Source organism: Chiloscyllium punctatum, chromosome 49 (assembly GCF_047496795.1).
Source record: "Chiloscyllium punctatum isolate Juve2018m chromosome 49, sChiPun1.3, whole genome shotgun sequence".
In the NCBI taxonomy this organism is placed as follows: Eukaryota; Metazoa; Chordata; class Chondrichthyes; order Orectolobiformes; family Hemiscylliidae; genus Chiloscyllium; species Chiloscyllium punctatum.
The window spans coordinates 40,479,545-40,494,482 of NC_092787.1; the positions used below are offsets into that span (position 1 = coordinate 40,479,545).

A 14,938-nucleotide genomic window follows, 5' to 3' on the forward strand; every position below is an offset into this window, starting at 1 on the left:
AGTCTCTGCATAATCTGGTAGGGTATAACTGTTATGTCACGGGGTAAACCCCTTCGCTAATTTAAACCAGTCACACAGAAAAGCTCACCTCACCTCATAATCTGTAAAAGTATGACTGACAAAGAACTACCAAAGCTGAAAAATGTGTTGCTGGAAAAGCGCAAAAGGTCAGGCAGCATCCAAGGAGCAGGAGAATCGACGTTTCGGGCATAAGCCCTTCTTCAGGAAAGGGCATTAATAGGCCATCTTAGTCATTAATATAGATAATAAATAGTAATAGTTTGTCAACCCAAAGCTGTCTCACTTATTCTAATCTCTGCTTCATTTACATTATCTAACCTTTAAGGCATGTCAAAGTTTTACTCCTAACTTTATGAGTCTCTCTCTTGTGCAATGACTACATGTGCACCACCTTATCTAATGTTTTGTTTTTGGAAACCCAAATATATTCCATTCATTAGTCCACCTTTATCTACCCAGCTAAATTATAGATGAATGTCTTACAAAGTGATTGGAGCCAGGTGGACTTTGTTAACTATGAGATTTTTGATTGGGGTTGATAACCTGGACAAATCAGGAAAGCCTTCGCTGACCAAAATAGCCAGACAAAAAAAAAGAGAAAAGAAAAAAAAACCAGAAGAAGCACTACCGCAGTTAGGCAGTAGGGTGGGCGTAAGGAAAAAATATGTACATAACCAGAGGAAAAAACAATTAACCAGGAGAAGGATTGCTCACTCTGGGCTTTGCTTACCAAGGGTTTATTGGCCGCACGGGTATCTTTTCTGGTGGTGGAAATGTTAATAAAAGTTATTTTCACTTGGTGTTTTTCACCGTACCTTGCACCTACCCACACATAAACATGAGTGGTGAGGAATATGAGCACTACTGCTGTCTGGCAATAGGGGACAAAAAAGAAAGAAAAAAATTGAGAAAAAAAAAATAACCAGGAGATTACAATTTCCTCAGTTGAGGACTGGTCTGAGCTGACTGACCACAGCCAGTGTACTATGCACTAGTAAATAACGGGTGACTTGGTGACAGGACACCAGCCTCTGTGCAGTGATTTCAGTGGTGGTGGGAGAAACCAGGACATTCGCTTGCAACAGTTATCATGGAGTTGGGGTATGAATTTCTGGCATCGTGCCTCTACTTGGGAATCTTGACTCTCATTTGACCCCGCTGTCAAAGTATGTGGAAGGAGTGTGATACTTCTTCTGGGTCAGATGAAAAGCAATGAGTAATCCTTCTGACTGTGTGTGGACCCGCATTTTCGGTTGTAAGGGGCTTAACTTTCCAGAGGCACCAGACACTAAAACCTTCCAAGAGTTGACAGAGTTGGTTAAGGAATATTACCACCTCAAACCTCCTCTAATCCTGAGACGCTATTTGTTCTATTCAGCATTTAGAGAACTGGTGGAATCCATATTGGGATTTTTGTCGAGGTTACGGTGATTGGCTGACGCATGTGATTTTGGGTTAACCCTGAATGAGATGCTGAGAGACCGTTTGGTCTGTGGGAATAACCATGTAACTATGGGGATTTTAAGCAAATGATAAACCACTTCCCGCAGCTGGGTAAATACCTGATCCCTTGCATTGAGGACTGTACGGAAAGTTGGTGGAGGGGCTGTCCATGACGAAGCTGGGCATGAGCCACGTCTACCTGAACCTGCGACTACATGAGGATTCCAGAAGTAAGCTACAATTATAACCTATAATAGTTTATATCAATATAGACTGCTATTCAGGGTATCATCAGCCTGTACTCCTTTTCAGTGGATCCTGGAGAACATTTTACAAGGGCTATCCAACGTTGCCATTTATCTGAATGACACACTAATAACAGGGAAGACCAATAAAGATCACTTGGAGAACCTGGACATAGTGCTTAAAGGTTTCCCCCAGGCGGATGTATGCCTTAGAATGGAAAAATTGTGTTCCATGAGCCAAAGTGGCTTACTTGGGTGACAGAATTGACAAAACCAGGTTACATTCATTTGAAGAGAAAGTGACAGCGATCAAAAGAGCTTTGATCACTCCCACATCTGTACCTGAGCTTTCCTTGGGTTGGTGAATTCACATGTAACCTGGCCTCATCATGGCACCCGTATACCTGCTATTGCAAAAGGGTCAGCCTTGGAAATGGTTACAAAGCCAAGAAGCAGCCTTTAGGGAAGTGAAAAAGCAGCTATCGTCATCTAAGGTGTTGGCCCACTATGATCCGAAGCGTGAAATAGTGCTGACATGCCCGTTCGGTATTGGGGTACTGTTGGCTCACCAGTGGCCACAAGGACAGAAATGCCCAATAGCGTATGCTTCCCGGACTTTGACTGATGCCGAATGCAAGTATGCTCAGATAGAGGAGGAAGGTTCGGTGGTTATCTTTGACGTAAGGAAGTGTAGTGATTGGAACAAGGTGGACCTCATTAACTACGAGGCTCTTGATTTGGGTTGTTAACCTGGGCCAATCAAGAAAGCCTTGGCTCACCATATAACCAGGAGATTTACGTTAGAGCCCAGGTGTCTTGGAGAAGGAGCACGCAGTCTCTCCCCCCATCCCTCCCCCTCCCCCTGCACCTGGAGGAAACCCACGCAGACACGGGGAGAATGTGCAAACTCCACACAGGTGGGAATTGAACCCAGGTCTCTGGTGCTGTGAGGCAGCAGTGCTAACCACTGTGCCACCGTGCCGCCCTTATGTTTTGTTTTCTGTTATTGAGCCAATTCATTACCACCAACACTATCAGCTTTTATTTTCCATAATAAACTTTAATGTGGCTCTTTATCAAATACCTTCTAGAAACCTAAGCACATGCATCCACTGGTTCCCTTTACCTATTCAACAAATTTCTTCTTCAAAAAGCTCAGTGAGGAAGTGGGGAGGCTGCAGAGGAACTTGGAGAGGCTGGGAGAGTGAGCAAAGAAGAGGCAGATGGAATACAGTATCAGAAAGTGTAACATTATGCACTTTGATCAGAAGAATAGACTTGCAGACTATGTTTTAAATGGGGGAACGGCTTCAAAAATCTGAAGCACAAAGAGGCTTAGGAGTCCTAGTTCAGGATTCTCTTAAGGTTAACAAGCTGGTTCGTTTGGAGGTGAGGATGACAATTGCAATGTAAGCATTCATTTCAAGAGGGCTAGAAGAGAGATGCACTGTTGAGGCTGTATAAGGCTCTGGTCAGACCGCATTTGGAATACTGGAGTCAACATTAGAGTGGTGCTAGAAAAGCACAGCAGGTCAGGCAGCATCCGAGGAGCAGGAAAATCAATGTTTTGGGCAAAAGTCCTTCATCAGGAATGAGGCTGGGAGCCTTGGAGGTGGAGAGATAAATGGGAGGGGGGTGGGGGGATGGGGGGAAGGTAGCTGAGAGTGCGATAGGTGGATGGAGATGGGGGTAAAGATGATAGGTCAGGGAGAAGGGTGGAGTGAATGGGTGGGAAGGAAGATGGACAGATGGGTCAGGTCATGAGGACGGTGCTGAGCTGGAAGGTTGGAACTGAGGTAAGGTGGATGTGGTGGGGTGAGCAGAAATGAGGAAACTGGTGAAGTCCACATTGATGCCATGGGGTTGAAGGGTCCCGAGGCAGAAGACGAGGTGTTCTTCCTCCAGGCATCGGGTGGTGAGGGAGCGGTGGTGGAGGAGGCCTAAGTCCTGCATGTCCTAAGCAGAGTGGGATGGGGGAGTTGAAATGTTTAGCCACAGGGCTGTGGGGTTAATTGGTGCGGGTGTCCTGGAGATGTTCTCTGAAGCGCTCTGCAAGGAGGCACTTGGAATATTGTCAACATTTTTGGGCCCTGTATGTGAAAAAGGATGTGCTGGCATTGAAGGGGGCCCAGAGAAGGTTTACAAGAATAATCCTGAGGATTAAGGGCTTGTCATATGAGGAGTGGTTGAGAACTCTGGGTGTGTATTTGATGGAGGTTGACAGAGGATCTGATTGGAACTTACAGAATACTGAGAGGCCTGGCGAGAGTGGACATGGAGAAGATGTTTCCACTAGTAGGAGAGACTAGAACCCAAAAGGCACAGCTTCAGAGTGGAAGGACAACCTTTTAGAACTGAGATGGGAAGCAATTTCTTCATCCAGAAGGTGGTGAATCTGTGGAATTCACTTCTGCAGAGGGCTGTGGAGGCCAAGCCATTGAATGTATTTAAATCAGGCTTCGATTGGTTTTTGACTGGTAAGGAGATCAATGGTTACAGGGAGAAGGCAGGTGAATGGGGTTGAGAAACGTATTAGGAGAAAGTGGGGACTGCAGATGCTGGAGATCAGAGTCGAGAGGGTGGTGCTGGAAAAGCACAGCTGGTCAGGCAGCATCTGAGGAGCAGGAGAATTGACATTTTGGTCATAAACCCTTCATCAGGAATGAGGCTTGTGGGTCAGCGCTGAGAGAGAAATGGAAGGGGGGTATGGGGTTTGGGGAGAGGTAGCTGGGAAAGCGATAGGTAGATGGGGTAAGGGAGAAGGTGATAGATCAGAGGGGGCAGTGATGGACAGGTCTGGAGTTGGAGGCTTGGGACTGGGATAATGTGGGGGAAGGGGAAATGAGGAAGCCTCCATTTATCCCATGCGGCTGTGGGGTTCAAAGGCGGAATATGAGGCGTTCCTCCTCCAGGCTTCAGGTGATAACAGTTTGGCAGTGGAGGAGGCCCAGAACCTGCATGTCCTCAAGAAATATATCAGCCATGATCGAATGGTGGAGCAGACTCGATGGACAGAATGGCCTAATTATGCTCCAATATCTTATGTTCTTTAAACTCCAATAAATTAGTTAACCATGACTTCCCTTTGACAAAACCATGCAGACTCTGCCTTATCACCTTGAACATATCCAAGTGCCCTGTTTTAATGTCTTTAATAGTAACTTCTAACATTTTCTCTCTGACAGATGTTAAGCTAACTGGCCTGTAGTTTCCTGCTTTCTGCTGCCTTCTCTTTTTGAATAAAGGAATTGTCAAAAATGGAAGCAGATTGGCCAAACTCTATTTCCCTTTCATAAAACAAAGTTATGTCTGTTGTGCATGTTATGATTTTCAAAATATATTGCTAACATTTGATCAATAATGAATTCCAACATATTCTCAATGACTGATATCAGCCTGTTTGAGCCATCATTCCCTATGTCCCTTTCCTTACTTTTTTCAGGAACAGCGTTACATTTGCTAACTTCCAATCTACTGATACCAGTTCAGAATCTGGAAAATGTTGCAAGATCAGACCCTGCGCTCAGTGTCTCAGTCGGCCCACTGTTTTATTACCCTGGAATGTAGGCATCAGTTCCAGCTGTTTGGTAGGCTTCTACTTTTGAGTTCCTCACTATCAATCATCCCTCAGTTCCCCACTAATTTTGGTATTGTTTTTGTGCCTTCTTCTAAGAAATATAAAATAAAAGAGAGTAAAGATAGTGTCATCACTGGCCCATCGGTCTGCTCTCTTATTAGAGACAAACAATTGTTGGTGGATTAACTTGAAGGTCACCATGCCTCATGTGATCAGACAGGTTGAGAAGGAGACCCCTTCATGGTAACCTCAGCTGCTGTGGGAACTGAACCACGCAATTTCCACCTCCCAGCACTTAAAAAAAAACAGCTGTCTAGCTAACTGAGCTAACCACCCCTCAATAACAGAGGCATGGGCTGTGATGAGTGTTTTAGAATATTGGGCAAATTTTAGAGGGAATGTGAGGAACTTTTTTTAGAACAGCAAGTGACAAGAGTCTGGACCATGCAATACCAAGGCAGATGAGGCTTTGGGCCAAGTGCTAGACAACGGGATTCGAATAATTAGGTGCTTGTTTTTGACTGGTGCAGACTCGATGGACTGAATTGGGTGTTTTCTGCACTGTAGACCTCTACAAAGATGAGGGAAGTCAAAGTCTCGAGGTTTATGGTGTGATGGGGTCAGGGGATCCAGGGGATGGGCTATGATCAGTTCGGGGGGGCCGGGGATAGGCTGTGATGGGGTCAGGAGGTCGGGGGATAGGCTGTGATCAGATCAGGGGGTCAGGGGATGGGCTGTGATGAGTTCAGGGGTCAGAAGGTCAGGGGATGGGCTGTGATGGGGTCAGGGTATGGGCTGTGATGGGGCCAGAGTTGGGGAAGGGGCTGCGATGGGGTCAGTGTTGGGGGATGATCCATGACGGAGTCAGGGACCAGGGGATATGCCATGATGGGGTTGGGGGTCAGGGGATGGGTTGTAATGGGGTCAGGTGGTTGGGCTGTGATGGGGTCATGGACTGTGACGGAATCAGGGGATTGGGGGATGGGCCATGATGGGATCAGGTGTTGAGGATTGGGATGTGCTGTGATGAGGGGAATTTCCTATGAGCCAAAATGATTTCTTTTTGGGCTTGACTTTTTCCATTATGTGGAGCGACAGACAAATGAATCTGGACTGGGAGGTCAGCACTGTATCAGCAGCACTCAGTTACATCCTCATGAAATGGCTCAGATTTCTGAGGTTTAGAATATTGCAGTAAAATTGCTTATAATATAATTTGGTTAAAGTAGCATTTAATATCAGAAGGTTGATCCACTCAAGACGCCCATTAGGTCAATAATACTATCAACAAAAGGTCGCAATTACAGACAAAGGAGGAGCCCGATCTGTGAGACTTGCGAACCTACAATACTCATACAAATACTTTTATCAATTTGTGAGGGGTCAGCCCTCTACACAAGCAGCACCTCTCCAAATCAAATGTTCCAGGAACCTAACTATAGGAAATATATGAACTATTTTCAACATGTAAGCTGATCCTGCCCGGAATCTGCTCTCTGAAGAAAATGTACAGCCATTAAATCTGATCAGCTGGTGCCTCCACTTGTTGCAAATATCTCTGTTTTGGCTCCATAACCTAAAGAAGACTTTCCCAATAATGCACGGTTGGCTTCAGTGGGAAGGGGGAAGTTCAGGAAACAAATTCAGAAACAACTATTCAGAATCTGAAAAGAGAAATGGCAAGTGCGTGTTTTTGTGAAAAGACCAAATTGAAACCTGAGAAAAATTTTTGGTGGGATTTACAGAATATTTCCAGTGTTTCAGATTCTACAGTACTCTTTTCATTTCAGCGACATTGACATGACAACACAAAGAAAAGAAATAGTCATTGCAGGATTCAGCCATCACTGCCAATAAGGGATCAGAGAAGGGATCCTATGTATGTATGTTTGTTAGTTGTTGCACCTATCTATGTATACATGATGGTATACGATGCAGATAAGTGTCGACGTCAGTATATGATGTTATTCAATCTGTGTGGTCTGTAAAAAACTGTACAATTACACTTCAGTACAGCACATCAGAAGGCTCACTCAGTGTCAGTTAACAGCTTCCTGAAGAAATTCTTTTTATTCCCTTATTGAATTTGGACTTGGTCAGAATTTACTTTCCTACCCCTCATTGGCCTAAGAGTCAGGCCCACTGCTATGTGTCTGCAGTCACATGTAGGTCAGACTGGGTAGGGACAGCAGATTTCTATCCTACAGAGAGCAAAATGATTTTTTTACAACAATTGAATGCAGTTACATGGTTGCCATTGGCTAGTTTTTTATTCTAGATTTTTAATTAAATTTAAATTTCATGAACTGCCAATGTGTCGTTCAAAACAATGTTGCCAGGACTTAGGTCTGGGGCACTCTATTACTGAATCATTCAATCCCTACAATGTGGAAGCAGACTTTTTGGCCCATCGATTCTACATTGACCCTCTGTGGAGCATCCCACCCAGCATCACCCCCTCCCCTATCCCTGTAACCCTGCATTTCCCATAGTCAACCCATAGTTAACCTGCACATAATTGGACTGTGGGAGGAAACCAGAGCACCCAGAGGAAACCCACGCAAACACAGGGAGAACGTGCAAACTCCACACAGTTGCCCTAGGGTAGAATCGAACCCAGGTCATATAGTCATAGAGATGTACAGCATGGAAACAGACCCTTCGGTCCAACCCATCCATGTCGACCAGACATCCCAACCCAATCTAGTCCCAACTGCCAGCATCCGGCCCATATCCCTCCAAACCCTTCCTATTCACATACCTATCCAAATGCCTTAGAAATGTTGTAATTGTACCAGCCTCCACCACTTCCTCTGGCAGCTCATTCCATACTCGTACCACCCTCTGCGTAAAAAAGTTGCCCCTTAGGTCTCTTTTATATCCTTCCCCTCTCACCCTAAACCTATGCCCTCTAGTTCTGGACTCCCTGACACCAGGGAAAAGACTTTGTCTATTTATCCTATCCATGCCCCTCATAATTTTGTAAACCTCTATAAGGTCACCCCTCAGCCTCCAACGCTCCAAGGAAAACAGCCCCAGCCTGTTCAGAATCCCTGTCACTGTGAGGCAACAGTGCTAACCAGCAAGTCACCATGCCATCCCCACCCCCCCATCATCCAAAGACAGTACCACCACACCATTAGATCCCCTAGAAAAGCATTTACTTAATATTTCAGAGCATGAGCAGGTCTGAGTATACTGCAGAATCCAGAAATAGCATCATACAATTTGCAAATGTAAAACTGAACTGAGGCAATCAGATCTGCTTTAAGCCATGGAACTAGGTATGCATAGCTCCAAGCTACTGTAATATGTCTGGCATGGAGGTCAAAAAAGGCAGAGTTTATTCAACACTGCCCCGAACTGGTGCCAATTTGTCTTTGTTTCCTGAAAGCTGCAAAAAGGTCTTGTATTTCTCATCTGTAATGAAGTCTGGGGGCTGAGCCTATAAACACACGCTGAGTCTAACTAGCTCCTGCCACCTTTCAATGGCAGTGCTGCATGATTATTATTTATATAAAAACTGAAGATGTCCCAGAAAATAACATGCCTACTTTTCCTTCTTGTCTCCTGCCAAGGACTACCATACTGCAGGCATAAATTAAACACATTTAACAAAGAGACAAAGAGAAACACCTTGTGTTTAAAATCAGCCACAACGATTTTTATGCAGCCATTACAGCACACACTCTGCAGCAAAAGCATCCAATAAGCTGCCAAAGGATGATTCAACATTTTCTTAAAGCACAATGTGGGCGGCACGGTGGTACAGTGGTTAGTACTGCTGCCTCACAGCGCCAGAGACCTGGGTTCAATTCCTGCCTCAGATGACTGACTGTGTGGAGTTTGCACATTCTCCCTGTGTCTGTGCTGGTTTCCTCCCATAATCCAAAAACGTGCAGGTTAGGTGAATTGGCCATGCTAAATTGCCCGTAGCGTTAGGGGTAGGGGAATGGGTCTGGGTGGGTTGTGCTTCGGCGGGTCGTGTGGACTTGTTGAGTCCGAAGGGCCTGTTTCCACACTGTAAGTAATCCAATCTAAATTACAATGGGATTGTGAGTAATTGGAAGCATATAGTAAACTACTACTGAAAATTGAATAAAGATTCGTGCACTTTGTGTCTCACACCTGCACACACACCATGGGTGCTGGGGGAAAAATAAGCACTACCGCAGTTAGGCGGTAGCGTGGGAGTTAAATAAAAGAAAAAGAAAAAAAAAATAAACAGGATTGTCAGGGGTTCTGATAAAAAAAATACTACTGAGTCAGCATAGTTTTGTAAGGGGAGATCATGCCTGACAAAGCTGTTAGAATTCTTTGAGGAGGTAACGCACAAGTTAGACAAAGGGCAGCAGTGGAGGTGACCTATATGGATTTCTAAAAGGCTTTGACAAGGTGCTAAATAAGATAAGACCCCCATGGTATGAGAGGCTTGGTATGGGAATGGATTAGGGTAACTGGCAGAAGGCAGAGAGTGCGGATAAAGGGGTTTTTTTGAGGATGGCAGCCAGTGACTAGTGGAGTTCTACAGGAGTCAGTGTTGGGATCACAACTATTCACATTATACATCAATGACCTAAACAAAGTAACTGAGGGCTTGTTGCTCAGTGTGATACAAAGATAGATGGAGGGACAGGTAATGCTGAGGAAGTAGAGAAGCTGTCGAAGGATTTGGACGGTCAGGAGAGTGGGCAAAGAAGTGGCAGATAGAATACAATGTGGGGTAGTGTGAGATTGTGCACGGAAGAATAGGGGTAGGAAGAATAGAGGCATATACTATTATCTAAATGGGGAAAGGCTTCAGAAATTTGAAGCAAAGGGTCTTAGGACTCCTAGTTTGGGATTCTCTTAAGGTTAACATGCAAGTTCAATTGGCAGTTAGGAAGGCAAGTGTGCAATGTTACCATTCATTTCAACAGGGCTAGAACACAAGAGCAGAAATGTATTGCTGAGGCTGTATAAGACTCTGGTCACACTGCATTTGGAATATTGTCAGCAGTTCCAGACCCATATATAAGGAAGGATGTGCTGACCTTAGAGGCAGTTTGCAAGAATGATCCCGGGAATGAAGGGCTTGTCATATGAAAAGAAGTTGAAGATCTGGATCTGTACTTGTTGGAGTTTAAAAGGATGAGGAGGAATCTCATTGAAACTTATAGCTAACTGAAAGACCTGAATAGAATAGACGTGGAGAAAATGTTTCCACTATGAGGAGAGTCTAGGACCCAAGGGCACAGACTCAGAATGAAAGAACAACCATGTAAAACATGAGATAAGGAGGAATGGGTGATCTGTGCAACTCATAGCCACAGTGAGCTGTGGAAGGCAAGTCGTTGAGTGTATTTAAGACAGAGATAGATAGGTTATTGGTTAATAAGGAGATAAAAGGTTTTAGGGAGAAGACAGAAGAACAGGGTTGAGCCACAATCGAATGGTGGAGCAGACTAGATAGCCTGAGTGGCCTAATTCAGCTACTATTTATTTGGTCCTGTGGTGGTCACATGATAGTCATATGTGTTATTTTGGCTGCCTCTCCAATGTACTTCAGTGGCTGTAAAGTGCTTTGGGACATTTTGAAGTTTTACAAGGTGTGCAGGAAGGGGGAATAGGCAATGGTTGGAAATTGGTAATGGCATCCAGTGGCACACTCTGAAGCCATGAGGACATGGTTTCAAATTGCATCAAGGCAGCTGGTGGAATTTGAGTTCATTTAACAAATCAGGAAGCTGAGTTCAGTCATGGTGACCATGACAACTATCAACAATTATTGTACCAACCCATCTGGATCATTAATGTCTTTGAAAAAAGGAAATCTACTATCCTCACCCTACCTGACCTATAAATGAGTCCAGATCCATAGCAATGTGTTAACTGTCTGAAATAGCTGAGGAAATCACTCAGTTCAATGGCAATTAGGATGGGCAACAAATGTTGGAATTCCTGGTGATGACCATATGCCAGGGTGTAAATCAAAACCTATGGAAATGCAAGAGTCTCTGTCTCCTATTGATCTTCACAATGGGAAGCTGCTACATATCTGTGTAAGAAGCCTAATTCTGGGAAAGTGAGCATGAAATCTTGGGGAGTAGTCCAGTGCTCAACTGTCCAAACTGCTGTCCTTCAAATGTGATGCTAAGTCAACATCCCATCTTCCATCACAGATTGATGCAGAAGATCCCATGAATCAGGTGCCTCAGGTATCCTGACCAATAAATGTCCTTCAGCCACCATCCCTCAAACATGACATATGACATTGATCTTTGTGGGAGCTTGCTGTGCACAAATTTGGCTGCTTCAATTCCTACACAGTGACTATGCCTCAATGATTCTATATTGGCTGTAAAATGTTTGGAACAGTCTGAAGTGATGATGGATATTCTGTTTCTTCCTTTTAATCTGGTGAATGCCCTTCATGCCAGAAGAGCCCCTGTACTCTGCGCTGCGCCGAAAAACCTTTACAACATCCAGCAGCAAGCCTGCGGAGGTTCAGTAGTTAGTAAGAGGCTTAGCAATATATGTCTGGCTGCAGGGAGCATTCATTCTCCATGCAGTAGAGTGTGGGCAGACTCTGGCTGCTTCCAATTCAATAGCTGCTCTCAGCCACAGGGAGCAATGAGGTACCAGACACTTCTCCAGAGAGGTACCCAGAACAGGAAGGGTTCCTCAGAGAGCAGAGTCCAGTCTTTCAGCTCCCTGGCACATAAGACGGTTATCATAAAAGAGCAAACATTATCAAGAAAATATCAATATAAAAAAGAAAAGAAATATGAGTGAGTATTGCAGCTTTAGGGTATGGCTCAAAGGTATCCTAAGCTTTGCAAGCTAGAATGGGGATAACGTTCTTCGTACTAACTCAGTAGCAATCAGACTTGACAGTGTCCTATTAGATTCTGGATTAGTGGTGCTGGAAGAGCACAGCAGTTCAGGCAGCATCCAAATAGCTTCGAAATCAACGTTTCGGGCAAAAGCCCTTCCTGATGAAGGGCTTTTGCCTGAAACGTCGATTTCGAAGCTATTTGGATGCTGCCTGAACTGCTGTGCTCTTCCAGCACCACTAATCCAGAATCTGGTTTCCAGCATCTGCAGTCATTGTTTTTACCTTAGTGTCCTATTAGAGTCTCACCATACCAGCCTCTTTATTCTACTCTGAGCACTCACCCTCCCCTCAACTGAAACATCATTTCTAAAGCTGCCTGGCTATTGCATCGGTGCCATCAGATTTACAATAGGCAACATATTGATTTTTCAATTTTAAATTGTGCATACCCTGGCCTCTACCTAACTCTCTCCTTCTGTAATATACTTATGCTCATCTAATTCTGGACTTAATGCTGAGACTTTCAGAGACAGAGAAGCTGAGGTAAGGGTGGAAGTTGGCAATGCAGTGAAGATGGAGATCAGTGTGTCCCCATTCTTTTCATCCATCATTGCTGCTGATGTGTTTTCAGTTACAAGATGACAGTCTCTGGAATTCCCTTCCAAAACCTCTCTGCCTGGCTACCTCTCGATGCTCCTTTAAGCTGCACCTTTACTTGTTTGACATGACTTTTGGTCTTATCCTAATGGCTCCTTCAATGGTTTAGTGTCAATACTTACCTGATAGTGACCTTCACAATGTTAAATAAATCGATAGTGAAGAACACTATCCCTGCTTTTCAATTCTCCTTCCCCATAGTTTGTCCATCCCATGCATCAGCAAGAACTTTTAACCTAATTTCACATCACACACCTTCTGTCTCTACCTTAATCACTCTGCCACATTCTGTCATGATCAATGTTTTGTAACCCACCTCAACATTGATTTTTCCAATATTCCCACAAATTCCTCCTTATCCATAACTCAGCTGCCCCATTCCCTGACTCACACTCTCTTTTGTCACCCTAATTCCATTTGGGGTCTCTTGCTCCCAATTCTTTACATTTAATTTGTTTTTAACTCCTCATATTTAAATGAATTGCTTTTTCCTCCAGTGCATTATCTTTCTCCTTCGCTGCTGACCCACACCCTCCCAACATCTCTCAAACATCCCCTGAATCTGGTCATGTCAAATTCATCAGTGTCCATGCTGACAAACTGACGACTGGAGTAAGTATTTCTGATTGTTACTCAGTGCCAGTAAGTGCTGCCAGTTAATAGAATACAAGTAAACATTTTTAGTTAGTGCTCACTGTTAGTAAATGGTACCAATTGGTAATTAGTACAGCTAATACCACCAACTGTCAAATTGTGCTGCTTAATAGCTGGCATGAGTAAATGGTAACTGACTTAAATCTCAGTGCCAGTAAATGCTGCTGGTTCACGGCCAATTCTAGTAAATCATGCTAGTAAACTAGTAAATGATGCTGGTTTTCGTACTGAATAATGCTTCCAATCATTCGTCAAGACTAGTAAATATTACTGCTCAGTACTCAAGGTTTCAAGGTTAGTATAAGGTTGCTACAGAATGCTCAGTCCAAGTTAACACTCTGGTTAGTGGTAGTCAATAGCGAGAGCAGACTGCCACCTTTACCTGACTGCTTATCAGGTCTTCACACACTGCCAGGGCCATCTGGATAGCGTTGGGTTTGTGAGTGACCGCCGTGGCATTCAGTTGGATTTTGTAGGTTCCGTGTTTCCTGTTCGCCTGCGCCACCGCCTCCCTGAAGATATTCTCCGTCTTCTTGGTGCTCAGCACCGCGCCGATGTTCACCACTTTGGGCGCTGCTTGGCTCTGGAGGGGGAACACGGCGATGAAGCCGAGCAGCAGCCGGATCGGACGCTCCATGCTGCTGCAGCGCCGGAGCTCCTGGATCTCCCTGCCCGGCCACTGGAGCCTCTGGCCACTCCGGCTGCAGGGGATAGCAGGGGACAGGAGCGTGACCCCCCTGCCGGCTGCTGGATGGAGGATGGATGTTCCTTGTCCTTCTCTTCCCCCCCCCTCCTCCCCTCTCCTCCTCCCTCTGTGTCCCTCTCCCTGCCTGAGCTTACTGCAATGCTGTAGCCTGCTCCTGTATCATTGGTGCTGATGCTGCTGAACTCCCTATTCTCATTGGTCCTGCGGCTTCTCATTGCCAGCTCCTGTGTTATTGGCCGCATCTTTCCCCAGTCCCCAGCTTCCCACCTCGGGGGCCTGGTTGCTATGACAAACCCATCCCGCAGATACCCGGCTGGGGCCCTGAGGCAACATATGAAATTCTGAGAATTGTCGATTGCAAGGATTTCCAATCCTTTTACCCTCCCTCTCTATCTTTCCCTCTCTCCCACTCCCCATCTCTCCCTGGCTCCCTCCCTCTTTCTCCCTCCCCCATCACCCCTCTCTAACCTCGTTTCTCTTCTCCCCATCTCCCTCCTTTTTTGCCTCTATCCAACCTCCCCCTCTTAAACTCTCCTTTTTCTATCATTCAATCCCTCTCTCCCTGCCTGTCTCTGAATCTCTCCCCACCCCCTCTCCCTCTCTCCCTCTCTTTATTTTTCCTTGCCCTTTTCTCCCTCTCTACCTCTTCTCTCTCTCCTTCTCCCTCTATCCTTCTTACTCTCCCTGTTCCAAGTCCTACCATTCTCTCCTTGAACCCCTCTACCTGGTCCTCTCTCCTCACCCCTTCCTCCTCTCTCTCCACTTTACCTCCCAGCAAGGGCCTTTCTTGCTACCCCTCAAATTCATATGTTTTCCTG

At 45.1% G+C, this 14,938-nt stretch overlaps 1 protein-coding gene across 7 annotated transcripts in view; it reads right to left on the reverse strand.

Moving 5' to 3' along the window:
• LOC140469619 (glutamate receptor ionotropic, NMDA 1) overlaps positions 1-14,198 on the reverse strand; it is a 177,533-nt gene extending 163,335 nt beyond the window's left edge. For all 7 annotated transcript variants that reach the window (XM_072566301.1, XM_072566302.1, XM_072566297.1 and 4 more), the window contains exon 1: positions 13,797-14,198. In XM_072566301.1, the coding sequence (XP_072422402.1) occupies positions 13,797-14,051 (255 nt within the window). In that variant the 5' untranslated portion in view covers positions 14,052-14,198. The remainder of the gene's footprint in view (positions 1-13,796) is intronic.
• Between the last annotated feature and the right edge of the window lie 740 nt (positions 14,199-14,938).